The 25,589-nt window shown below is 50.3% G+C and overlaps 11 protein-coding genes across 11 annotated transcripts; 4 read left to right on the forward strand and 7 right to left on the reverse strand.

Annotated features, from left to right (window-relative positions):
- Positions 1-106: 106 nt before the first annotated feature.
- On the forward strand, positions 107-1,714 carry AA0111_g5024 (hypothetical protein; the record flags this gene model as incomplete). The annotated part of the gene is made up of 1 exon (XM_028651091.1): positions 107-1,714. The coding sequence occupies one exon, from the start codon at positions 107-109 to the stop codon at positions 1,712-1,714; it is 1,608 nt and encodes a 535-aa protein (XP_028507615.1).
- Positions 1,715-2,977: 1,263 nt separating this feature from the next.
- Positions 2,978-3,403, reverse strand: AA0111_g5025 (hypothetical protein; the record flags this gene model as incomplete). Its single annotated transcript, XM_028651092.1, has 1 exon — positions 2,978-3,403. One exon carries the CDS (start codon positions 3,401-3,403, stop codon positions 2,978-2,980), a length of 426 nt encoding a protein of 141 aa, XP_028507614.1.
- Positions 3,404-4,540: 1,137 nt separating this feature from the next.
- On the forward strand, positions 4,541-6,943 carry AA0111_g5026 (Alpha-xylosidase; the record flags this gene model as incomplete). The annotated part of the gene is made up of 3 exons (XM_028651093.1): positions 4,541-4,556; positions 4,606-5,359; positions 5,407-6,943. 3 exons carry the CDS (start codon positions 4,541-4,543, stop codon positions 6,941-6,943), a joined length of 2,307 nt encoding a protein of 768 aa, XP_028507613.1.
- A 482-nt stretch (positions 6,944-7,425) lies between these two features.
- On the forward strand, positions 7,426-9,144 carry AA0111_g5027 (hypothetical protein; the record flags this gene model as incomplete). The annotated part of the gene is made up of 5 exons (XM_028651094.1): positions 7,426-7,622; positions 7,674-7,879; positions 7,928-8,342; positions 8,392-8,923; positions 8,980-9,144. 5 exons carry the CDS (start codon positions 7,426-7,428, stop codon positions 9,142-9,144), a joined length of 1,515 nt encoding a protein of 504 aa, XP_028507612.1.
- Positions 9,145-9,407: 263 nt separating this feature from the next.
- On the reverse strand, positions 9,408-12,746 carry AA0111_g5028 (Chromosome transmission fidelity protein 18; the record flags this gene model as incomplete). Its single annotated transcript, XM_028651095.1, has 3 exons — positions 9,408-10,435; positions 10,485-12,467; positions 12,515-12,746. 3 exons carry the CDS (start codon positions 12,744-12,746, stop codon positions 9,408-9,410), a joined length of 3,243 nt encoding a protein of 1,080 aa, XP_028507617.1.
- A 1,062-nt stretch (positions 12,747-13,808) lies between these two features.
- On the reverse strand, positions 13,809-14,988 carry AA0111_g5029 (hypothetical protein; the record flags this gene model as incomplete). The annotated part of the gene is made up of 2 exons (XM_028651096.1): positions 13,809-14,547; positions 14,612-14,988. The coding sequence occupies 2 exons, from the start codon at positions 14,986-14,988 to the stop codon at positions 13,809-13,811; spliced, it is 1,116 nt and encodes a 371-aa protein (XP_028507616.1).
- A 1,443-nt stretch (positions 14,989-16,431) lies between these two features.
- AA0111_g5030 (hypothetical protein) lies at positions 16,432-17,874 on the reverse strand (the record flags this gene model as incomplete). Its single annotated transcript, XM_028651098.1, has 1 exon — positions 16,432-17,874. The coding sequence occupies one exon, from the start codon at positions 17,872-17,874 to the stop codon at positions 16,432-16,434; it is 1,443 nt and encodes a 480-aa protein (XP_028507439.1).
- A 595-nt stretch (positions 17,875-18,469) lies between these two features.
- AA0111_g5031 (hypothetical protein) lies at positions 18,470-19,114 on the reverse strand (the record flags this gene model as incomplete). Its single annotated transcript, XM_028651099.1, has 1 exon — positions 18,470-19,114. One exon carries the CDS (start codon positions 19,112-19,114, stop codon positions 18,470-18,472), a length of 645 nt encoding a protein of 214 aa, XP_028507440.1.
- A 1,427-nt stretch (positions 19,115-20,541) lies between these two features.
- AA0111_g5032 (hypothetical protein) lies at positions 20,542-20,667 on the reverse strand (the record flags this gene model as incomplete). Its single annotated transcript, XM_028651100.1, has 1 exon — positions 20,542-20,667. One exon carries the CDS (start codon positions 20,665-20,667, stop codon positions 20,542-20,544), a length of 126 nt encoding a protein of 41 aa, XP_028507441.1.
- A 24-nt stretch (positions 20,668-20,691) lies between these two features.
- On the reverse strand, positions 20,692-22,461 carry AA0111_g5033 (hypothetical protein; the record flags this gene model as incomplete). The annotated part of the gene is made up of 1 exon (XM_028651101.1): positions 20,692-22,461. The coding sequence occupies one exon, from the start codon at positions 22,459-22,461 to the stop codon at positions 20,692-20,694; it is 1,770 nt and encodes a 589-aa protein (XP_028507442.1).
- A 1,647-nt stretch (positions 22,462-24,108) lies between these two features.
- Positions 24,109-25,383, forward strand: AA0111_g5034 (hypothetical protein; the record flags this gene model as incomplete). The annotated part of the gene is made up of 5 exons (XM_028651102.1): positions 24,109-24,477; positions 24,529-24,674; positions 24,736-24,887; positions 24,940-25,054; positions 25,109-25,383. Coding segments are annotated over 5 exons (1,057 nt in total), but the record flags the coding sequence as incomplete, so codon positions are not given.
- Between the last annotated feature and the right edge of the window lie 206 nt (positions 25,384-25,589).

A 25,589-nucleotide genomic window follows, 5' to 3' on the forward strand; every position in this document is an offset into this window, starting at 1 on the left:
AAGGCTCTTGAAGCAGAAACTTGAGTAATGTCGTACATTTTATCCGCCTTCTTGTGCTTTCAAGCAATTGCATCTCCCATAGCTTTCAAGGATTGATCTTCCAGCCATGTCCAACCTTATTGCGACCGTCCTTTTGGCCGTGAGCGCCCTGGCAGCGCTCTACCTCTACGCCAACAACAAGAGCCAGAATGCATATCAAAAGCCCCTCCTTAAGCTTCCCCTTATTAGTGATCTTCATAGCTCTCCGATCGAGAAACCATTGATAAACTGGAGCGCTTGGTCTAAACAACACGGGCCGATTACAGTTCCCAAGTTGTTTGGAATTGTACCCATTGTCGTACTCAATTCGTACGAGGCCGTCACTGAACTTTTCAGTCGTCGCAGTCAATGGTACAGCAACCGGCCGACTTCCGTAAGCATGGAGATGATTACGGGGGCCGCCCCAGGCTGTTCTCGATTTACGCTGATGCACGATTATGACGACCATCTCAAGCTCCATCATCGCATCCTCTCACCAAGCCTGGGTGCGCCTGCAGCGGCCAAATTCCAGCCGCTGATGGAACTCGAGGCCAAGCAACTGCTCTTTGACCTCGCTACTGCCTTGAGGAAGTCCGCAGACGGTTCCACAATCACTACGAAGACCATCTACCCTTTACTCGAACGAACCCAATCTAGCGTCATTCTTGCCCTTCATTATGGCCTCCGCATACCCAAATTCGAAGAGCTACTTCTCCATGAAGTTATTGCCATCCAATCTAAAGTCACTCACCTTGCCGCAAATCCTCAGCTTCCAGATTTTGTGCCCTTCCTTCGTTACTTGCCCGCCTCCATCTCCCCGTGGCAAAAATATGCTGACAAGCTCTACGCTTCTCAAGTTGACCTGTATATGCGCCTCTTTCGCCACGGTAAGGGCGCACCGGGTTGGAATGCAACAAAGCAAGCTATCACAACCGCATCAAAACACGCTCCTGTGGACTCGCCAGTATCAGATCTCGATCTTGCCTTCACGCTTGCGACATCTATCCAGGGTGGGATGGAAACGTCACCGCGCCAATTGCTTTGGCTCTTTGTCGCAGCTATACAGAATCCCGTTGTTTTGACCCGTGCGCATGAAGTGCTAGACCAGTTCGTTGGTCGCGAACGGCTTCCTAGATTCTCGGACCGGAATAACCTCGTCTACGTTGACGCTGTCGCACATGAACTGTTCCGCTGGCGGCCTATCTCTCCAGGGTCTATTCCACGGCGTGCGGACCGTACGGACGAACTCGATGGCGTGAAGATTGCCAAAGGCGTAACCATCATGGCAAACGCATGGGCCATTGGCCGCGATGAGGTGGTTTTTGACGCTTCACTTGGTGACGCACAAGACTTTGTCCCTGAGCGCTGGTTACGTAATGGAAAGCTTCGCGGTGACCTTCCACTTCCTGTGTTTGGCCAGGGTCGAAGGATTTGCCAAGGAAAGCGTGTTGCTACAGACGGAACTTTCATGAACATCGCGCATCTACTCTGGGCGTTCGATGTAGAGGCTCTAGAGGGTGAGGAGGTGGATCCGTGGGAGATGAGAGTCGTTGGCTTCATGACTGAGCCTAAGCCTTTCAAGTTCCGTCTCAAGCCTAGGGGAAAATGGGTGCTTGATGTGGTGAGTAAGGAATGGGACAGTACCGAGAAGAGTTTAGAGGAGGTGATGGGTATTTCTCATGACGTTGAGAAGTAGCATTGAATTTCTCAAATAGAGCATAAGTAAGTATCATGTTGGGCATATGGATACTCCTAACGTGGTAGTGTCCGGGTAGCTATACAGTAGTTCGGAACAGGATGGTGGCTCTGCAAAAGAACTTGGAAGCCACCGACGGCCTATCGTTTGGGTTGTATCCTCCAGGGATACGGGCTGCCTCTTCCATCGTTACTGCGACAGTACCAACTACAAAAAAAGACCCAGGAGCTATCTGGCGTACGTTGTAAATCTGGGGCAGACGAACTTCTTCGCAACAATGAGCTAGCGACATAACATAAGACGCGACCAAAGTGTGAAGACGCCTAATAATGATGAATTTGTGTAAAAAAAATAAGAGTATGATGTACACAAAGGTTAGATATACACTGGGTAGGCAGTAAAGTAATCAGCTTGTAGTGCTAATTGGGTATCGAGCGGTCGATAATAGGCGCGCTGGTGCGACGCATTCTGAGAACCCGTTTTGATTCAATTCCGACCGTCAACCTCGCGTGTAAGCCTCGTGCTCAGACTTTCGTTTTGCGCCGCTGTGTCGAAACATGCAGGTGTTATCCACTTAATAGCAGCGGGTTGTTGTTGCCGAGCGAAAGCAAATTCCAAGATTCCACGGTTCTCTAATGACGACGCCATCACGTGATGACGATCTGACGTGTGTTCGGAAACTCCGCATCTATCTCTGTATACTCTGCCCCTCTTCTGCACAATACTGTACAGTCGGCTCTAGTTGCACAGCTGAGTCGAGTTTCCTACTGCCTGGGCGAGTTCAAGGGGGCCCACACCCACCCGCCTGGCGACACGTATGTCGAACGCGACGGCAAGGTTTCGTCAAGCGCATTGATAGCCTATCGCTGAAACAACCGGAAAAAACAACCATGGATGAGCGCAACTTCGCAGGTTGGGTAGCATCTGCAGCTCATATGCATATCCCCTGGTGATTGGAACCAGCCTCATTATTCTTTATCAAACTGCAATTTTCTACAGTCACTTGAGCCACCCCCTCGCGTGTTGTCGGAGATGTCGGAGCATCTTCGTGTATGAAACAACTAGGAGCATCAAACCCTTGGGGTCGTTAACTGTATTGATAGTAGATCGCGCATTCCTCTGATAGAAGCCAGTGACCGTTGTGCTTTGTCTCGTTGACATACCCTGTTGTATCAATGTCAGACCATCCATACACTGCGAGTACGCGGCGACTCACCTAAAATTCCATCCACCTCTAGCTACGCACGTGTACGCCTTTGCAGTTTACATAAAATTGCTCTCCTCGCCCATAAGTATTACCCGGGTCTTCTCCGTTATCGCAATGGTTTCCTCGTCCTCTTTAATCCGCTGTCCACCTGGACCGTTCATCACCGCTAGGCATTGCTGGACGTGCAACTCATCGCGGAAAACCATCTCTCCAATTGCATCCCAATCTACATCCTCAGGCGACCCGACCAGGACGACTGGCGCATCTGGATCCGCTCGTCCTCTGCTTGATGTGACAGCGCCCAACCGGTCACCAGCCCCAGTCTTGACGCGTGCTATGTAACGCAACCTTAGAGACTGCGGTGGATGCATCTCAAACACTTCTTTGATCAATGGTACATGCGTTTCTTCCATATAAGATCGAAAGTGCTCCGGAGTAACATCTGGACGGCGCAGATAGAAATAAATAACTGATATCGGCATGTTGTTGTTATGGAAGGCAGGAAAAGAATCTAATCTCGGGATGCCGAGCGATCGTATCGTGGTAGACTGGAGTAAATGCGGTAGGAGAACACCGCACGCGACGAGAAAGCTAAAGTACGTTGCAGAAAGGGGGCGTCTTGGGGCATGCCTGCGTTAACAAATCACACAACAGTTCAAGCTTTTCAGGAGCTAAATGAGATCTGCTTATCATGATGGACGACGATACCCTACGAGTGGGACAACAACACACACTGACCGTGCGGAAGCCTTGCACGGATGACAAGACGAATTGGGCGACTGCGACAACGTTGCGCCCTGTTGGGGACAGTGGGTAGTGGGTCTGTGAACAACGTTTCGCGCCGGAGATGTCTCCGGCACCAGGGTCAGACTCCCATTCGCTTCTCATTGTTCTCCTTACTCTCGAATTCCCGCATCCAAGTGGTGCTGCGGACAGACGTGCAGCCTCACGCAGTGCCGCAAAGTAAAGAGATGGTTCGGGAAACTTGGCAGGAAGTCGCTCTCGAGGATCAGTCCATCGTTCCTTCAGTGGCTAATTGCTTACGCGGTGCCTTGCAAGTTCCCCTTCACGTGCTCTTCGACAACCCTTGTGGAAGGTATCGTCGAAACTCTCTTTTGTGATTGCGCATGATTCAGGACGGGAAACTATTCCGATGCGCACTGCTCATGAAAACGCTCAGGTGATGGTAAAGAAGGTGCCGCGCAGACGCTACACGAGTCTTACAGCGGGAATTGGCAAGTACTTCGTGACCCTTGCACGCTCGAGTAGCCGGCTAAAAAGCAAATCGGAAATGATCAAGTTCACATCCTCCGCTGGGTACCATTTGCTTGATATGGTAGCTTCTCTGGAAGGGCTCTCAGTTGTTGATCGCTGTAGTGTCTTGGGCCGTACCCCGCAGCGCGAGGGGCATCGGGCAATCTGGTACCGAACTGTCCGTCCATACAGTCCTCCACACTCCTAGCATCGCCCACGGGCCGGACCGCATATCCGAGTGCTATGATGGCGTTCTTGAATATCTTGGGAACTACAGATAATGACACCACCAGACGTGGCTTGAAGTCATCAATCAACTATTCTATAGGTCGTTCCAAGCATCTGAGTTCAAGGACAAAGCCAAGATGAAATTCCGCGATGGTATGAGTCTGTACGGCCCAAGTCATTTTCACTGCTTACAACTGCATAGGGATGTGGCTGGTGAACGACCGTTTCACAGTTCAACATGCGGAAGAAGTTTATACCGTCACGCCTCACGAAAACAACAAAGCGGTCACACTCTTATGTCCAAGTAGGAAGATCTTCACAAGAGGTGACACTTTAAATCTGAGCACCATCTCCATCGACATTGAGGCTCAATTTGATGGCGTTATTTCGCTCGAAGCCACGCACTTCGCTGGTGCCAGGCGTCTAGGTCCAAACTTTGATCTATACCCAGCAGGCAAACCCAACTGTACGGGTGAGATTAGCAAGACCGAGAAGGGAACTACGGTCGTTTCAGGCGGATTGAGCGCGACTGTTAGCTCTAATGAGCATACGTTCGACATCAAATTCCATGCAACGGACGGGTCAAAGACGTTGACTTCACTTCTCAACCGAAGCGTCGGGTTAGCGTACTCGCCAGCTCTTAGTACACCCAAGCTTGTGGAAGATCTGAGTGCACATAAACATTATATGTTCACTCAGACTGAGTTGGGTGTTGGCGAAACTATTCACGGCCTGGGTGAACGTTTTGGTGCTTGGAACAAGATCGGTCAGAATGTCGAGGTATGGAACGAGGACGGGGGTACTTCAAGCGAGCAGGCGTACAAGAACGTGTCATTCTGGCTGAGCTCGAAGGGTTATGGTGTCTTCATCGATACACCCGACAAGATCGATATGGAGATCGGCAGCGAACGATGCTCAAGGTTGCAGACTACAGTTGAGGGACAGCGTTTGAAATGGTGAGTATCGTGAACGGCTTCGATAATTTGCTTGGCTAATTTCTAAGGTACCTTATCTACGGACCAACTCCTAAAGAAGTGCTGACTAAGTACTCCATTCTCACTGGCAGATCGAATAGAGTTCCAGCGTGGTCGTACGGTCTCTGGCTCAGCACATCGTTTACAACATCTTACGATGAGCAGACAGTCCGTCATTTCGTCGAAAAGATGTCTGATTCCAAGATACCAGTCGAAGTGTTCCATTTTGATTGCTTTTGGCTCCGTGCTTTCCACTGGTGTGACTTCATCTGGGACCCCGAAAGCTTTTCAGACCCGGCAGGTCAGATCAAGCGCATGAAGGACGACGGACTTATTAACAAAGTCAGTGTTTGGACGAATCCCTACGTTGGTCAGGCAAGCCCCGTGTTTAAGTATGCTGCCGAGAAAGGCTATCTGCTGAAGAAGACGAACGGAGATGTATGGCAGTGGGATCTTTGGCAGACCGGCATGGGGATCGTCGACTTTACAAACCCGGAGGCTTGCGATTGGTTCCGCGAGTGCATGGAGAAACTCTTCGATGTGGGTGTGAACTCTATCAAAACGGATTTCGGCGAACGTATACCCACGAAGAACGTCCAGTGGCATGACAAAAACGTGGATCCAAGTCGTATGCACAACTACTACGCTTTCATCTACAACAAGCTGGTCTATGAGGCAGTGCAGAAACGAGAGGGTGAACACGAAGCGATATTATTCGCGCGCACGGCTTGTGCGGGATCACAGCGCTTTCCGCTCCACTGGGGCGGTGATTGCGAGTCGACGCCTGCTGCACTCTCTGAATCGGTGCGCGGAGGGCTAAGTATCGGGCTTGCATCCTTCGCATTCTGGACAAGTGATATTGGTGGCTTCGAAGGAAGCCCACCACCTTGGATCTACAAGCGCTGGGTTGCCTTCGGACTGCTCAATTCCCACAGTCGACTTCACGGTTCGAACTCATACCGTGTACCATGGCTAGTCGACAACTCATCAGCAGAGCCTGAAAACTGCACTGAGGTCCTCCGACACTGGGTGCAGCTCAAGCGCAGCCTCATGCCATATCTCTTCGCACAGGCCGAAGAGAGCGTCGCTAATGGCTGGCCTACTAGCGTTCGTGCGACAGCTCTTGAGTTTCCAGATGACCCAACATCCTGGTATGTGGATCGCCAATTCTTTGTTGGCAGTCAGATCCTAGCTGCCCCTGTCTTCGAAGAAGACGGCAGCGTTGAGTACTACCTGCCACCCGGTCGTTGGTTCAGCTTTTGGGACGGCAAAGAAGTAGAGGGTGGCAGGTGGATCAAGGAGAAGTATGGCTTCCTCCAATTGCCGTTGTTTGTCAGAGAAGGCACTGTGTTGGTGCTCGGACAAGCACAAGGCGAGGGCGGCTTTGGCTATGACTGGCTCGCTACTGGTGGTGAAATTAGACTGTATGGCGTGAGGGAAGGTGACAAAGCGATTTTGGTGGATAACAAAGGCGAACAGAAGGGCGTCCTAGAGGTCAACGCCGATGGTGAGCTCAAGGGTGGGGATGTACTGGGTGGGGATTGGAAGGTCTCAAAGCTAGGATAGGCAAGCGGGCCGGCCATCATGAGGGGCCATGCATCCTGTACTTGTGATCGTTCGTAGTGACGGGCTTCAAACATGAAGTAGAGCCGCTGTAACGGTGCTACATCAGCGAAGCGAGCCGGTGGTAGACGCTATCCATTGGCGGAAATTCAACATACCTCCCCGCACGCTACTGCACCCCAACATCCTTCGACTTGTTCCCCGGGTTTTACTCACTCAGATCAGCAAATAATTTTCTACCAGCGGACACCTCTAAAGCTTGTGTATGAGCGGACAGTGGAAGCTAGGCGCGAACTTCCGGTTAAAATGCTTGTTACGCGAGGCTGCCCTGAGGATGTAACATGACCAGCATGCGTCGATGGCGCGAGTACATGATTGCTTGGGCCAATATATACCTGCTGCAGTAGCACGTTGATTTCAAGTGTTTTATCAGTATTCCGTACCTCATCCAGTCTTCGTTGTGTCGGTAGACGAAGGCAGCAAGCATGGGTCTCATTTTCAACATCGCCCTTGCGATCTTCGCCGGCACGGGCAGCTTCCTCTTCGGATATGATTCCGGAGTGATGACAATTGTCATTCAATCCCCAAACTTTCTTGAGTTTTTCGACACAAAGAAAACATCTCCAGTCATTGGAGCCATCAACGCAACTTTCTCAGGCGGAGCGTTCTTTGGTTCGATGATGTAAGAGAACGGCCTTGCGTAAAGTTCCCGACATATATTGACGAATGCTAGGGGAGGATTCACGATGGACAGATTCGGCCGCAGGAAAACGATCATGATGGGTGCTTTCATAAACTTGATTGGAGCGATACTTCAATGCGCTGCTCAAGATCTCGCTATGATTCTCGTTGGACGAATCTTGGCTGGGTGGGCAGTAGGTTTGATGTCCATGTCTGTCCCGATTTACCAGACTGAATGTGCTCATCCTAAAACACGAGGTCAGTACTTTTGAATCCGCTCCGAACTCCAACCACTCATATGCTTAGGTCTCATAACTGGTCTTACCCAGCAAATGATTGGTGTAGGTTTCATTGTCTCGACATGGGTTGGTTACGGCTCCTCGAAAGTGCCCGCAACGTCGTCGTTCTCTTGGCGCTTTCCACTTGCCTTCCAATGCATCCCGTGTCTCATCATTCTATGCGGTATGCTGTTCTTCCCCGAATCACCGAGGTACCTGGTCGAGATCGATCGTGCAGACGACGCTCTGAGGGTACTCAAGAAACTGCACTACGATGGCACGAACGGCGAATGGATCCAGAACGAATTCAATGAAATCAAATTGACTATTGACGCTGAGAAGGCGATTACAGCGCCGGGCTGGAAGGTCATGTTCACCGTCCCGGTATGGCGGAAGAGACTCATGCATGCTACCCTGGTCCAGGTGTTTACGCAGATGACTGGGTATGTAATTCGCAAGTTCGTCAACGTAATCATACTAACTTGCTGTTAGCATCAACGTCATAGGCTACTACTCCACCATTCTCTACGAGAATTTGGGCATAGTCGGAGACCGCAACCTTCTCGTCACCAGCATCTACAACGTCGTCGGTCCTATATTCAACCTGTTCTTCATCGTCTTCCTTCTCGATCGCGTAGGTCGCAAGAAACCGCTTCTCTTCGGCACGATCGGTATTACCATCGCCCTTGTCTGCGAGGCAATCATCGGATCTCAGGTTGAAGGCGCTACCGGTTCCCGAAGAGATTCGCTATCTGCTGCTGGAGTCTTCTTCTTGTTCCTAGTGTCATGCATCTTCAGTATGTCGTTTGGCCCGATCTCCTGGGTATATGCCAGCGAAATCCTTCCACTGAGTATTCGTGGGCGTGGATCTGCCTTTGCGACTGCTTTCGGTAACTGGCTTGTTGGAACAGTGTGGAGTCAGGTGTCACCGATTGGGCTGGGTGAGATCACTTACAAGTTCTACTTCATCTTCGTGGCCTTCAACGTCTGTGTTACATTCCCCACCATCTGGTTCGTGTTCAAGGTACGTGCAAAATCCGAAAAGCTCACGGAGGAAATAATCGTTGACATGTATTTCAGGAAACCAAGCAGCTTACACTTGAGGAGATCGATCTGCTGTTTGGTGATCGTGCGCTCGGTACGCTCCCAGACAACTTGGACGATAAGCAAAGGGAGATAGAGCTGGAGAGGATCAATGCTGCGAAGCAGAAGCTTGCTGGCTCGAATGTGACTGCTGTACACTAGGTGACATCGTCTAGGCTCACTCTGCCAACCGCCTTCGATCAAAGTGAGGCGCGTATTGATACACTTGCGCCAGGAGATACTGGCAGTATACAACGAGGTCTGGCGCATGGTAGAATATACTCAAGTATGAGAAATATGCACATCCCAAGCGCCTTTCAGGGCGAGAAAAACATGAGCACGTACATCTGTGACGTTCTCGGGTGGAGTCATGATATGTTTATTGTCATTCGTCGGTGACATCTCTCTTGTGGCGCAGAGTAAAACTAGAGATCCCTCATGATATCGTCAATGGTAACAGGTTTCCTCACCGCATTCGAGAATCCTTCGTGGAAGGATACCCATATCCTCCCTACATTACCCTGCATCTCCCCACTATCCTGCTTCCTCTTCGCCTCTTTCCTACTCTTGTCTGTTTCGACAACCACCCTACCAAAGAAGTCACGTTTTACGGCCTTCTTGTTGGCTTCTGCAACCTTCTCTTCAGTAGTCTGCTCTTCCTTTTTGTCAGCCTCTGTTTCTTCGTCGTTTTCGTCTTGACCACCACGACGTTTGCGATTCGCTTGTTCACGGAGGGCCGACTCTTTGCGCCATTCTTGCTCCAAGACGCTGCGAACTGCATAACGTCCCTTGTCGTCCTTCTTGCCAGCCAGCGTCTCAAAGGTTGCTAAGACGTCTAAAGCAGGTTCCATTCGCCAGACGAAGCCAGCACTTCTGTTTGCCACGTCCTCGGTTTCGATTCGTGACTTTTCGAATCGAACACCAGTAGCTGCCATGGCTTCTACAGCCTTCTTGACAAGCTCTTTCTCCGAAGCCTTGCGCACAGAGGCGGTAGCGAATGACTTTGCTCCTGATGCACCAGTGTTGACGAGGACGGGTTTTACGTCGGGAGTTAACATACGCAAGACGTAAGGTATGAGCTCCATGGCCATCTCCTCTGGGCTCCTGAACATGCGCGTTAACGGCAAAGTCAGGCTTGTCTGTAGCGCCATCAACTGGCTTCTACTAGCCTTTGACTGTTCGAGGGCTGCAAAGCTTGCACCAGGTCCAGAGAACGGCGTTGGCTGTGCATCTGGGTCTGCTATAGGATTTACAGATGATCGAATGGGCGATGCGAAGAGGTCATGCAAGGCGAGAACAGAATTAGACAGGTATGGTGCCAATTCCCATTCTTGAGAACCGTGAACTGCTGAGTTGAGTGTGTCATGGAAATACAGCCATTCATATGCAGCAGATGGCTTGCTCAGGAGGGTATCGTCTTGGAACGGCTTTTCAGGATAAGCAGTGAAGCAATCTGTTTGTTGTTAGCATGACATCAATGCGTGAGCTTGGATAAATCATACCTGTCACGATGCGGTCGCAGTCTCCACTTGTGTCGACCATCTCCCTCAGGCGATCCATAGCACGTCGTTTGCCTGCTTCAGCGACACCGATGACGCCGCTCTTGGCCCGCGCAGCTGCCGATTTCGCATCTGTCGTTTCAGCTTGCTTTGGAAAGCCAGCACCCTCACGGAATACACGATCAACAACATCCTTTGCGCCACCTCTTCCTAGGCTTCGAGCAGCTCCACCACCGTGGCGCAGGTCACCAACTAGGTTGTCTTCTATCCACTTCCGCGATAGATGAGGCCTCTCCTTTGACTTGATATCATGCGATGACCGTAAGCGAGCTGCTATCCACTCGCTGACTACCATGACTCCACGAATGTCTCCTTCACCGGTCCCGCTGCCTGTTCCGCCCTCTTTCTTCGTGCTGACACCCCATGTAGCTTCGCAGAGGCGGCGCACACCGTCTGAATCGCACTGAATGTCCTCTTTTCCGAAGATCTCTTGCATGCGCGAAACAACCATGTTGAGGGCGGGTTTGCGGATGTGTACAATCTCAGCCATCGAAGACTGTCGTAGCGGCCGTAGCGAGGGGTGATAGAGGTCATTACAGATTAGGATGAGGGGTCGCAAGAGTCGGAATTTGTCTCCTTTCCTCTTTTTGGTACCGGTACTGGATTGGTGCTGCCCTAGTGCTTTCGTGTTGCGCTCGTCGAGATTGATCAAGTCGATTAGAGCTTTGACGAAACCGCCTTCGCCTGAGCCTCCACTACCAACAACTCCGTCCACTTCATCCACTACAACGCATACTGGTTTCCCAGCCTTGCGCACCTTTCCATCCACAGTACTAGTATTGACCCCACGCACATTCTCAGTCCCAACCATATCCCGGATGCGGCCCTTGACAACAGCTCCGCTGCGCTCATCTGAAGCGTTGATCTCCTGGACTTCGTAACCGGCCTGACGAGCGCAAACATGAGCTAGCGTAGTCTTTCCGAGTCCAGGCGGTCCGGTCAGTAATAATATCTTGCGGTGTCTCTGTTCGTCGTCTTCGAATCCGTTCTTTGCTTTTTTGGGCTTCGTTTTGCTGGAGCCAGGAAATACGATCGGGTCCCACGCCTTCAACCAACGCAACACTGATCGGTGTGTACGCTCATCTCCTACTAAGTCTGTGAACTTCTTTGCTCGATACTTTTCAGTCCACATGAGTGTGCGATTGGTCTTTGCGGTTCTGGCAATTGGCTGCTCGATCGACGGATGTGGTTGCTCATGAGTCTTCAGAGACGCATTCGCGATCTTTTCTTGATCAAGCGCTTTCGCCTCGTCCATGAGTTGGTGGATATTCAGACCATAGTAACTCGTTCTTGCCTTGCCTTCCACGGGTTCCGACCGTGCTGCAATAATTTCTTCATACGACTGGTTTTCGTGTGCGGCCTTCTTGCTTATATGAAAAACCTTCCCTGAAGCATTACGGGCTACGGTGCCACGCGTGTGCTGCGCTAAAGTTGACTCTCGTAGCGTCTGTGGTCGCTTTACTGGTGACTGTGATCTAGACTTGAAGCTGTAATTGTCGAGGTCGTCTACCGGTATGGATTCGGGGTCGGCGGATTCATCCTGGCTCGCAGGTGGTGTATAGTCTCTTAAGCCTTCTGGGACAGCCGGAAGATCCTTGATGCTGCTCACTGCTCTTCTCTTCAGCGTGTGTTCCTTGAGCGCTGCAATGTCTTCTTCGTCGTCGGAGTCGTCCAGGAAGCCTCCAATCTTGCGTGTTGTGTTGTTGTTTGGCACATCCTTCAGCGGCTCTCGTGCATCTTCTGGACGCTTCCTTTTCTTCGGTGACGGCGCCTGTGGCATCGACGAGCTAGGCGGGTATGCGATAGGTGACGAAATGAGCGGCATTGTGTAGACCGGGGGCGAGGAAGGGAAGGCCGTAGCTTCAATCGAAGAGTCGGTGGGAAAGCGCTTGGCTGGCGACTGCTTGTGGCGCTTCGCAGGTGTGTCTGGTGGGATTAGCGCTAGTTGCAGCGCGCGTTCACGCTCGTAGTACCAGCTGGACCTTCTCCTTCGCTTCTGAAGATATCTGCAACGTTCCAGGCGCGATGTTGTATGACGACGCCTGCACGGTTCTTCTTTACTGTGTCTTCGGTAATGCACTGTTGCAATGCGTCGAGTTCGTCGGAATGGGAGAGCGAAGTGGGCGCGTTATCGAGGAGTTCGAATTCGGAATGTAGTAGTGCAGGGTCGAAGGAGGTCGGTATGCCTGGTGAGTAGCTACTCATCGGTTCTTGCAGAGGTCATGATTGGGGTTTATGGGGATGCGTGCGTGACGGAACGGAAGTGTCTAAAGTGCGAGGACGCGTCCACGCGGGTCGCGTTGAAGCGCGTTTTGCCGCTAGCCATATTCGCTCTCGTCCCAAGTCCCGTTGATCGAAGTGGCCATGCTTGCGTCACCAAGCGGTTGTCCCGCGATCTCTCATCATGCAAGACTATCGAATCTTCGTTTCTTGCTGTGTACTGCAGCGTGCACCTTTTCTTCCGTCCGGGATGTTCTTTCCGGTGCCCTCCTACGTTGCATTGTCACCTGGACACAGACTCTGAATGTGCCACTTTGTGCGATGCATGCGGCTCACCATACATATCGATTCCACCATCATCTTACACCTGCTGCTTTGACATTCAGAGAGCCTCATAGGCGAAGGGTAGCTTGAGCGTTCGGGTAGTACTGCTACGTACCTGCCGCCGTCTCACGCACCGTACAACCGAGGGGTACCTAAGTAAGATGCGATTCCCTTTACTCGGCCCCACCCTTGGCTCTATTGCCCTATTGATTGGAACTCGGCGTACAGCAATGCTGAATAACAGCCCGTGGTCTCGTGACGTTATAATCTCGTTAATTGCCAAATCGTCCACAACGAGCACCAAAGCTGCTTGGCGCAGCGGAAGCGCGCCGGGCTCATAACCCGGAGGACGCTCGATCGAAACGAGCAGCAGCTAGATCGTTGTATATCTTCTTTTTGCATTTTTTGTGCGGGTGGGGTTGGATTTGAATCGGTCGGGGTTGAGCCGGGAGATATTTTAGTTTTTAACAGATTACGCTAACCAGACTTGCATACATTATTCACCAACATCATCACGCATGCACACTCCATCCAAATCAACAGTAGTTAGAGCGATACGTTTTTTCATTTTGCGCTTTTTTGTGCGTGGACGCGTGATCGAAACGTGCTCCATCTACAACTTTGTGAATACATCTTGCACCTTTGTGCGCGGCACACAGCAGTATCCATATCAAGCTCCAGTACAAGGGTTTTGAGCTGGCTAGAAATCCCTTTTTGTCTGCATCAAAGTGTCACATCCCAAGTGCACCCACTATCGTCTTCCCACTCCCTCCAAACCCGTCCGCAAGCCTTACTCCATTCCTCATCCCCAAGTTCCCCTTCCACAAGATCGATTAGGCTCGTCTTTCTGCTCATCCATTCCCAATACCCACCCCCTTCAACTCCGCGCTCTCCGCCACAGCTCGCCAGCCAAGACCCAGTCTTTGCACCTTCATCCGTATCAACTGCGATATACTTCTCAGTTACTTTGAGAAGAGCGAAAGTAGGATTGGTGAACCATGTTTTCCAGTCAAAGGCAAACTTGGCAAATATTGGCGTGGATGTAAATCCAGGAGTAAACGCGTGTACTGTACGTTGGTTGCCTTGAGTAGAATCAAAACGGCGCTGAAGGATTGCGGCAAGGAGGACTTGGTGAGCTTTGGAAAGCGCATAGGAATGAAGAGTGCCAGTATCCATACCAAGGTACGCTTTCAGCTTTCCCAGCAGTCCTTGGGCAACACTGCCATCATCACCAGCGGTCTTCGTGGCTACACCTGCAGGCTTAGCGTGCATCACCGTCCCCGATGCACCATAATGCCCAGTACTACTCGTTAGTACCACTCGTCCCTTTTCACTTAGATACTTCTCGAGGAGACATGTCATCAAAAAGCTCCCGAGGAAATTTGTAACTAGAACAATGTCCCGACCTTTCTCGTCTGTCTTCCTTGTGCCGACCGGGGGTTCTGGGATTCCTGCATTATGCCTAAATATTATTGCAAGCTGTCAGTATGTGTCTCACAAACATGTCATCCAGGCACATCGCGTACACGAGCATATCGATCCTCCTGCCCTCTTCTCCCCATTTTTCACAAAACGCTCGCACGCTGTGCAAATCTCCGACATCTACCTTCCAGCAAAATACTCTTGTGGCTGCTTCGTGACCTAGCTGCGAAACGATAGAAGCAACAGCTGCATGGCCTTTTTCGACATTGCGGCAGGCAAGATACACGGTGGCCCCTTGTCTCGCAAGCGCAGTCGCGATCGACAGACCGATACCGCTGTTTGCGCCTGTTACTACTGCGTTTTGGCCTTTGAGGTTGCGATGCGGAGGATTTTGGGGGTTATAGAGGCGTGCGAAAATGAGAGTGGACATTGCCTTTGCTAAAGAGGTGTAAAAGCTGATGTAGAGAGATAGTGGTGCCATAGTAAAGTATCCAAGAACACAGAAACAGGCCTTGAAAGTTCTAAACAATAGCAACGAAGAAGCAGAAGCCGATGCAAGTTCTTGCTACGTGCCATGCGTTGAAGTATTGGCAGGAGGCCTAATAAGGCTGTACCGCCAAGAGTCTCTAGATCATGACGTATGCATTCGTTACATTGGTATCAACTCGGACGACAATTACACCGACTGGGCAGGCATCTCGTTCTCGCCTGCGCCTGACCTTCACCAGACATGACACATGCTAACGAAGCTTTACAATAGGACACTCCTTTGCTGATAACGTCCAAGATCGAGGTCCGCCAACCAAGTGCACAGCTACGACACATGCGTAGCTTGAGATTGTTCGCGAAAAAGCCAAGTTACCACTTTCGAAGCCGTTGGCTAGGGTTTGTTGTCTGTTGGGCGTGCTGAAAGGAGCACACCGCTCGTGTGTTGAAGCGATGGCTGTACGAGATAGGACACTGCTATGCAGAATAATGTGCTGGCCACGAGTGACGCAGAGCCAAATGGATCAGGAGATACGGCACGACGTGAAGACGCGGGCATGTGAAGTTTGCGCGTCAAGTACTGGCTCATGATTGATCGTTATATCTGTATATTCATGACACGAACGACTAGTTGTGACGAACAGAGATACAAGCAACGCCGTATTAGGCGTTCAAGAGTGACACTGCGTTAAAAGCTCTTGGTGATCGGCATCCGACTTGCTTCTCTATCTCCTCGAGGGTATATCTAGCGAAGTGCTAGAGATCATGGTCACACAAGCCGCATCAAGTCAAATAGAACACGCGGTAGCTGCTAGCCCCACGAAAGTTTCGCCAGATCTTGATACAGGCATATGCACAGCCGCGCACCAAATTCAGCTCATTGAGTATCTCGCAGCACACCAAAGATCGATCATATACGCATCGTATGCTGTAGAAGAAGCCTTGCGCGGAAAACAGTCAAATCGCCTCAGTAGTGAGGATGTATCAAGGAGATGGCTTCATACTGCAGAGGAGGAGATTGAGATATGTGTGAAGCGGACGAAGCAGATGGTAGAAGAAGTGGAAAGCGCGCGAAAGAAGGGAGAGAAGTAAATTGACTATTGTCGAATGAAACAAACCACTCTAGAATGCCGATGGTCGTGAGACCCGGGCTCATGATTAATAGCTGTTCAGCCATGCAACTACGTCGGCACTTTCTCCAGTTTGCACAAACCTGCATCTAACCATACGTAGCGTCGACGCTTCTAAGAAAATCTTAAATACACGTTCTATGGTGCATCTTGCAAAGCGTTTCCATTCTAGACCCGAAGACTACCTGACAAGCTGCTCAATTCCCATCTAGCTTAGATATCGCCTCCGACATGTTCATCGCAGTGAGAGCTAGATGGATATTCCCAAGATCCAAGTCATTGCATGAATACTACCATTGCCGCGCACATTACAATGCACGAGTAAGATCGCTATCATCATCTAGATTCAACTCTTCTGGGCCATTTCGCAAGATTGCGGAAGGATGGTAACGGTACCGAGCCTGCGGTAAGTATTGTATGGGATTAGGAGAAGTGTTCACATCGTAACTTTGATGTACGGCCATTAGTGCATCCACGGCCTCTGTGGCGTGTTGAGAATCTAGATGTGACCAGTTTTCCACAACGAAAGGACCTTTTTGATCATCTGTCTCAAACTTGCAGATGTCTGGGATGTCCGGAAAGTCTACATAAGCCTTCTGAGCACCTTGAGCTAGGAGTTCTGATGCTATATTTGCAGCGGCTTCTTGCGAGTTCGACCGGGTTGCATGCGGTATGTAAGGGCTGCTATAATTGGCACCACTCATAGCAGTTCTACCACGTCCTTGATGTTGTCTTTGGTCATACGTGAAGCTTTGAGCTACATCCGGAAAGAAGTCTTGTGTCATTGGTGAATCATGGAAAGCAGCAGGCATTAAGCCACCCATTCCTGCTGGAGGTATATTTTCGTGGCCAGAGCTCAAAGCTGGAACGCCGGCTGCGGGCTGCGTGTGTAGTTGAACAGATGATGCTCGTGATGTAGCTTCCAGCGGTGATCGGTGTATGCCATGTTCTTCCGGATTCTCTTGACATAACGGCGCATGATGCGTTTGGGACTGATGTGCGCGATTGATGACGGCTTCGTCAGCAGCTTGTTGCTGGCGGCGCTGTTCTAAGAACTGCTTACGACGCGTCCCATCCGCATCTCTCAGGACCTGGTAGTAATGCCTCACAACAGTATCATCAACGTGGTTGTCTGTATTTTGAGTATGGCCAATATGATCAAGAATGGGCTGGATATCGTCTGGGAACATGAACTCCGTTGGTCGACCATGTTCACCAAGCTTCTGATTTTGCATTGCAAACTGCAGTGCGCGACTTAAGTCACCAGCATCATAACCCTGAGGGAGCTTCTTCAGACCAACTGCAAGGACAATGAAATGAATAGATGCAGGTGTGACATAACCGATCTTTCTGGCAGATTCCGGAAGATAACCGCTGACGGAGATGTTCAATCTGTTCCAGTTATCCGGAATATTGTGTCCTGCTTTTGTCCACCCAGAAAAGTTTTCCATTTTGCGCATCGTCTTCCGGTATGTGTCTGAGATATGGTCGCGGGCGCGTTCAGCTTCCTCGGCGTTAGTCAAGCCAAGATGTCTATGCTGCTCTAGAATTGCAAAATGAACAGCCGCATTGATACCGTTATTCATGAAGCGCCATGTGATGCCAGGGTTGCGGAACCATTGCGGTACAACCGCGATGAGATCCACGATTGTCGCATTGATTGGCATCTCCTTAGGCAGTTTGTACTCGTAGGCCGGGATGTCCAAGAGAAATTGCGCCCGCGGTTTCCCTCTCAGTGAAGATCTTGGCATCGCTAGATCATTGCCCTTTGACCTATGATGTTTGTGAGGCCTCGAAATTGGGAGATGGTGCGTAGCATCTGGTATAGGCTGGTTTCCAAAGCCTGGCTGCATACCTAGGCACCTCTCGTTTATGGACGATCTCAATGCTCTACTGACTGAATCAGTAACTATGAGGCTCTTAGCTTTTGTTGGGTTAAGCTGGGAGGAAACTGATAAGGTCTGGTCGAAGCTGCAGTTGTTGCGGTACGATATGAACTGTCACGATTGTACCAGGAGAGAAGAGGACCTTTCTATGCACAAGGACCTCAGGACAAATGAAGTGAATGATAAAATGTTACCCAGAAGTCGGTGGATAAGCAATCGAAACGATCAACATAGTGAAGTTCAGTACTTTCACCACGACAGTTTGTTTATCACAAAATTCGACAGCAAATTCACTCCTGCATCGAGAGAGGTTGCAGTAAAGAGTTGGAAGGATTTTAGAAGTGAAGCTAGCAGCTCTTCAGATATTGACTGATGTAACCGAAAACTGTCGGACTTTGTCACATATTCGAAGGCTGAGCAAATTTGAGTAGGCTGTTTTTGCTTGACCTAGTATCCAGGTCTAGATTTCCCATGGTTGCGCGATAGTTCCTGGGGGGTAGTTCTCCACATTCTCGATACCGACACAATTCCTGAGTTTGCTTTCTCCAACGGTATCGTCTCCTGTCAAGTCGATGACCTCCGCGTTACGCACAGCGCGCTTCACTCTCATGCGTTGCAAATCTTGCTCATTGCCGATGCATACGCCAGCTTGTTCCTTCTCGGCAGATCGGTTTGCTTCTGCCAAGCGCTGAGCAAGTACACCACGCGGCTCATGGCCTTGATCCCAGTGACATAGATATGTCGACTCTGTCTGCCGAGCGTGATTCCTCAGGTCGATATTTGCACATCGGTTGAGGACGAGCAGTGGTTCAGGTGTTCCAAAATCATCTGGTTCCACCTCCCACTCATCGTGCCAGGCTTTCGTGGTGACGGCGTCTTCGTACGCTTCGATTCGAGCACCCTTCATAGACTGTTCATAATGGGAGCCCTTCAGAGTGTCTTGCGTCTTTCCTTTGTTGATTTGGTATCCATGGTAGCAGCCTTGACTTCGAGTGCGTTGATTGTAGCTGAATACTGTATGTGTGCGTACGGGTTCATCCACACGGAAATTGCGTGTCAAGTGCGGGTTTCTTTGGCTCTGCGAGTATGCTGATGATTCAACCATCGTGGGTGGGAGGACTGGGTAGCGATGTGTTTTTTTCTGCGCAAGGTTGGGTTAGGACAATATGTCATTCACGCGCAGTGCGGTCCTCTGCCTTCTGGTCGACCTTGGTTCGAAGGGTCGCTTTGTGGCCCTCAAGCCCACGGAGAGTGGCTTGTAGCTATGATACCATTGCACGCTGTGCCGTACAGTACTTCTCTCACTGTCTCCGTTTTCACCATGGTGATATGACTTTAGGCGGTGATAGGCGGGAGAGACAAACGAGACTGCTGATCCATGGTGCGCCATTGTCCATTCCAGCCGTGCTTTTGTTTATGCACAAAGGGTTTGCATGACCCTCGTAGGCAGGTGCGTGTTGACCGAGAGCTCCCATGGTTCGTATGTCACAGTAGCGGCTGTGGGTGATGACTTGCCCTGTGGCCAATCGGGTGTGCGCTACCGTTGGGCGCGCACCCGGGCAGCATCGGCAGCCTCGTGCCTGCAACCGCCAAAACTGATGAGCACATGAGCGCAAGAGTGAGGGTAGGATGGGAGAATGAGAGGTGAAGAAGAAGACAACGGCGTGTGGAGCAATGCGTGAGCAATGCTGGGTGGATGCGCGGAGTGGACAAAGTGTGTTTGACATTACTACTACGTGAATAGATGGTCTCATGTGCAATACGACATCAGCAGTTTACGAATCTTTTGCGGCTTATTGTACGATAATTATCGAGACATGAGAAAAGTGCTAGAGTCGCCCATCACATCACTTACAAACGAGACAAGCCGAAGTTCCAGAGATCGACTCGACGCGTCCAGACGCGTTGATGTGGTGGCTGGAGCACTAGGAATGCTAACGCGTTGGCTGTTAAGACCTAGCCTCCCACCTCCGCCCAGATCCAGCATAGGGCACACGCTAGAACTCACACCCGTCTCGATCCTGCTGATCGTTATAACCAGATCGCAAGTTGCGATGGCGACAACTTGTAGCCTGAGACCCCAGATCTATGTGAATCGATTAGATATAGTAACAAACACTATGGGAAGGCCAATGCTGGAGCATGTTAAAACAGTTCGACTGACTTTGGCAGGACAGAGACAAGTGTTGAACAGGTTGTCGCCAAAGCAACGAGCAGCATGCGTGACCATACTTACCCAGCGAAACAAACGCGCATCTACTACGTTTGCAGAGTCAGTGAAGGAAGCGAGACAGACAAGGAATGAAAACATGTCAACAGATCACGATAGATTTACAAGACTTGATCAAGTAAGTTGCTACGCTACGATTCGCCTACATCCATCACTAGCAGACATATTTCCAAGCACGACAGAAAAGAACCAGAAGCCATAACGAGAATGCGAGGGTATCAGATGCGCGTATAAACTACTACCGCGAACGGTGCAGGATATGCCATTCAACGTTATGGTCGCTGACAGTGGTTGCGCTCGGTTCACAAATCGAAATTGTCTTCGTCTCCAAAGACGCCTTCTTCTGTCATTCCAATATTGTCTTCGTCCTCGTCCTCTTCGACTGCGTCACCTATATTCACGTTCTGTTTGCGGCCGAGTCGGCGCATCTGCGCTGCAGTCAAGAACTGCCTCTAAATTAGAGTGTCTTCTGCGCCATCAATCTCATCTTCCAGGCCTCTCTCCTCCTCATTAGCTTCTGGGACCTCTTCAGCGATATACGAGCCACTGAATGGTCGGTTCCGAACAGAGGTGCGAGTTGTAACAGCGGCTTTCTTGTTCCACCTCTTAGGTTCAGCATAGGTGTCTCCATCGGACTCAGAGTCCAGGCCTTCGGGCAGGATCTCCTCGCGAAGGTGAGATGAAGACGGCTTCTTTAGACGATGAGCATGCGCTTTTAGTGGAGGCTTCTTGCTGCGTCTGAATATCCGCCTGCTCGGGATTTGTCCGTGATCTTCGTCATTTTCAGTAGTACGTTTGCGCTTCGATGACCCGCCAGTCTTCTGCATGAAATCATCTCCATCCGACATATCATCTTTGAAGGCACACTTGCGCTCGCCGCCCTTCTTAGTCGTAATTACTGGCTCATCATCGTCCTCGGTATCCAGATCCGAATCCGAATCTTCTAGACCCTCTCCAGAGTTTTCTTCAAACTCCTCACCCAAAGCCTCTTCTTCGTCGGAATCCACCATGAAGCCCTTTTTTTGTCTGTTGAAGTGCCCGAGATCTTCACGCTGTCGTGCGCTGGCTCGTTTAACGTTTATGCGCTTCTGTCCAGACATGTGTCTCAAGATGGCGGCCTCGTCTCGGTGCTCGCGATGTACAGCAGCAGCACCTCCGAGTAGAGCAACGAGTTTCTCGAAGTCTTGTGGATATCTCCAGCTTTCGTCGTTGTGCTTCACACAATATGCCACACATCGAGTAAGGTCTAGTGCATCGTACCCTGATGGCATGGTTTTGACACCATTTGCCATGTCGTGAAACGAGATGCTAGGCAGAGGTTGCGTTGTAGCAGAAGCAGATTGACGAGAGTTGAGATTGACAGGAGTGCGAAAGCCTGCTACGCTAACACTGAATGGATCAAATGCATTAGGCTTCTTTATAGCTGCGTGCTTGGCAACTGTCCATTTCTCGTAAGTCGGATCAGCCTTTGCACGATGGTCCATAGGTCCCTTCATCATGCGGTAGATGCTGTTGTTCCCTATAGGCCCATATGGCATGTGCCGGTATTGATTAATAAGGGTTGCAAAGGTTCCCGAAGTAGCGCCGTTGTAGAGAAAGCGGTCCATCATATCGTAGGATTTGATAGCGTGCGGAACAAAGGCAGTTATCTCTACCAAAGTGAGGTTGCCATGGGGAAGATCCAACCAGGCCGAGGGCGCATCCCTCAACTTGTCGTAGCTTGCAGAACCGAAACCGGTAGACTTCTTTCCTTTAGAAGGCGGCCTGCTCTTCGCAGTCTTACTGGAAACGACCTCTATGTGGGTGACAGACCCTTCTTCGGTGGCTTTGAATTGGTAAATAGGTGGTGCTGTATATTCTATACCGTGCCTTGCAACCTTAGCGCGTAGTGGAAACCATTCGAGCTCCTCTGGAATGTTGTCATCTTCCTTGTACTCTATAGCATCTTCTGTTCTCTCAGCATACTTGTTGAAGTTAGTGACTGCTTTATTGAGACGATGCTTATTATAAGCATCCAGGATGGAGCGCTCGATTTTCAAGGCTTGAAATAGCAACCTCATCGGAACAACCTCCTGCAAGTTGCAGTCCATGAGATTCTCTCGGAATAGTACTTGGAGTTCGTCGCGTAAGAAAGTGATGTTTGCGAAGAGGATTCCAGCATTCAATTGTGCTATGTTGAACATGTCTTGAATCTCATGCCGTGTGAAGGTAGATGGAGACATTATTGATGATTAGTGTTGTCTGAACAGCGGAGTTGAAGGGCCACCTTCCTGGGCATAGGTTGATTTTTGATGACTGAGTCAGTAGTCACCTTAATAGCAGTATTTTATGGTTAGAAATAATATACAGACCCTCGGATCGAATCCAGTACCGACACAAAGTGGAGTGAATGCGTACAAATCATGTAGGAGCTAGAGGGGTAGCTCTCCTGCTCGCTGTGAATCTTCGGATGTACCGTGATATATCAGGCTAGAGAAAGACTTCTCAAGTCATTCACCGAGTAGCGAATACTGGCTAGCATTGTTGCTAATTTTCGACCCGAATGTGAAAGTCATTGTATATGTAGTGAAAAGATCACGATTGGAGAGAAACAGTGCAAGAGAGATCTAGACGACAAGGAAACAAAGATGCCCGCTTGTACATTGTTCGTCCCTTTGTCTGATCATGCTGTGGACACTTAAGACCATTTGAGATCTCGAGGTGGACTTAAGTCATGTCTGAGGTTCGAGAGTTGGCGAAGCCATCTTGTGTGTATAGACCTTGATTGCTTCTCCATGTTGTGGAGCACTTGAAATGGGATAAGTTGAAACTTATCTCAAGTAAGTGGAATGCAAGGTCGCGCTCCTATACTGTACTTCCGGTGTAGTGCTTTTACTGCGGAGTTTCGCTGCAATGTACGTAAGTATGAGGGCTCTTTGAAGTATTCGAGATTGCACCTGAAATGCTGTAGGAGTTTCATGCATGTCCTTCCATCCTGCATCGCGGGCCATACGAATGAATGAGCGGATTGATAGGCATACATTCGTCGAACATAGTATCGAACGTCGCTCGATAGACGCTTTGGCTTGGCCAGTGCTATGATGGGAAGAATATCCTTGCCCTACAAAGTTCAGGCATCCAGCAAACTGGAACGTACACCTCGATCCTTGGGGCCGGGTGTCACGGTTTGCGTTGGCACGGGAAAACAGACTAGTCCAGATGCAGACTAGCGTTCTACTCTTCGGAGATGGTTCCATGCTCTACGTGCAGCCTTCCCCTCATCTTCTTGTCAGTCCGATCGGTACGTCAGACCTGTTCTACTGTGTTCGGTATGGGTTAGTGCTGGCAATCTTTGTACTGACTGCTCCTGTTCGATGTCCATCGTGGTGCTACTGCAGGTGTGCTTTGCGAAGGGCACCATTGGAACTCAGCCACACGGCTTAACTCACTACGCCGCAATCTATATATGCAATTGCTACAACACAACGGACTGCGCTCGGTCGTACATCAGCCGACATATCGTACATCTTCATGAGAAACAGTATGTAAGACAACATATGACGTTACTACCCCTCGCCCAGAAATGCCATGGAAGACCTAATGCAGAACCGGCAGGTCAAGACTACCACGACTTGGGGAAATACCCCAGTTGTATCTTATCCACGATTAAGCGGGCTCTTAGGCAACATCACCCATGTCACAGTGCGCACGTTGAGCCGCCAATACTCATGGTCATGGCTTGGGAAGACATGCTTTGTGCTTATCATGGTACCAACAGACAGGCGACACGCCAAGTTGTTGGACATGCAAAAAGTATAAAGAACCCGCACTCTACGCAGCTCAAGTACCTCACGCTTTTCAGTTGACCACTTCCTCAGTGGATCATCATCATGAAGTTCGTACTCAGTCTTGCTTGGCTATCACTCGCTACGTGTGCCACGATCCGTAGCCCCCAACCCGTCTCATATGATGGCTATCAGGTCCACCGCCTCCGGTCTACTGGGTCTCAGTATGCGTCAGCAAAGCGGGCGCTTGCCTCCATTCCCCATGAGACCTTGAACGAAGTTCGTGGTACTTGGGATGTTCTCATTGCACCCGAGCAATTGGACGCCTTCAATGCACTGGGGCTCAAATCTCGAACTCTGCACGCGAACCTAGCCGACTCCATTGCCCGAGAGTCTTATGTCAAGAAGGCCTGGAAGAGGCAATCGAATGGGTCAGAAGATGCGTGGTTTGATAGCTACCATCCATATGAAGACGTGGGTGATCTATTACCCAGATTTGAACCAAAACTAATCAACTCTCCATAGCACATTAGCTGGTGGCGCGAATTACAGGAGTCTTTCCCGGAGCACTCAAACTGGACGAGCACTGGAACATCTTACGAAGGACGCGACATGTTCGGCGTTCATCTCTGGGGAGCTGGTGGTCCCGGAAAGCCTGCAGTCATTTACCAGTAAGTGTCCCTGTACGAATTGCATATGAAACATATACTAACTTTGTACACCCACGCTTAGCGGTACTGTACATGCCCGTGAGTGGATCACTGCACCAGTCATCGAATATATCGCGAAGCAGCTTGTCGGCGGATACAAGGCAGGTGACAACGCCACGCAAGCCGTCTTGGACAACTACGACTTCTATATGTTCCCATTCGTCAATCCTGATGGTAAGCCATAGTACTCCGATCAGACTTGATGGTTTTCGCTTATCAGTCGCAGGATTCGTCTTCTCTCAAACTGACAACCGCTTGTGGCGCAAGAACCGTCAGCCACCACCAGAAAACGCTGCCAACCAGACGTGCTTTGGTCGTGACGTGAACCGAAACTGGGAGACGTGAGTGATGGTTGTCTTTGAGCCGTTGCGATATGCACTGACTCGTAGTCTCAGGAACTGGGATGCTGACCCACGCGGAGCTTCGCCAGACCCATGCTCGCAAACCTACAGGGGAGAAGCGCCCCGCGATACGCCTGAGAACCAGGGCATGGACAACCTTATTCGAAAGATACGCGATGAGCAAGGCATCAAGCTATACATCGACTGGCACAGCTACTCCCAACTTATACTGTACCCGTTCGGCCACAAAGAAACCCTGTACGCACCAGAACTCGGTATGTGGACTAAAGCTGCTGCTTTGATGAGTGATACCATCCGCTACAATGCCCGTGCGTTCGATGAACATCATCATTCGATGAACACCCCCACTTCAACAACAACACAACTTCAACGCGTCATAGCTCAACCACCATGGATCCGATTCAAGAAGCGATTGCAGAAATCGAATCGCGCGAACCAGGAGATAAATTCTCGTACCAACAAATCGCGAAAAAGTATGGTGTCAACCGCGTTACGCTCGCTCGAAGGCACAAGG

The sequence above is a fragment of the Alternaria arborescens genome (genome assembly GCF_004154835.1).
Source record: "Alternaria arborescens strain FERA 675 chromosome Unknown contig_9, whole genome shotgun sequence".
Taxonomy (NCBI): Eukaryota; Fungi; Ascomycota; class Dothideomycetes; order Pleosporales; family Pleosporaceae; genus Alternaria; species Alternaria arborescens.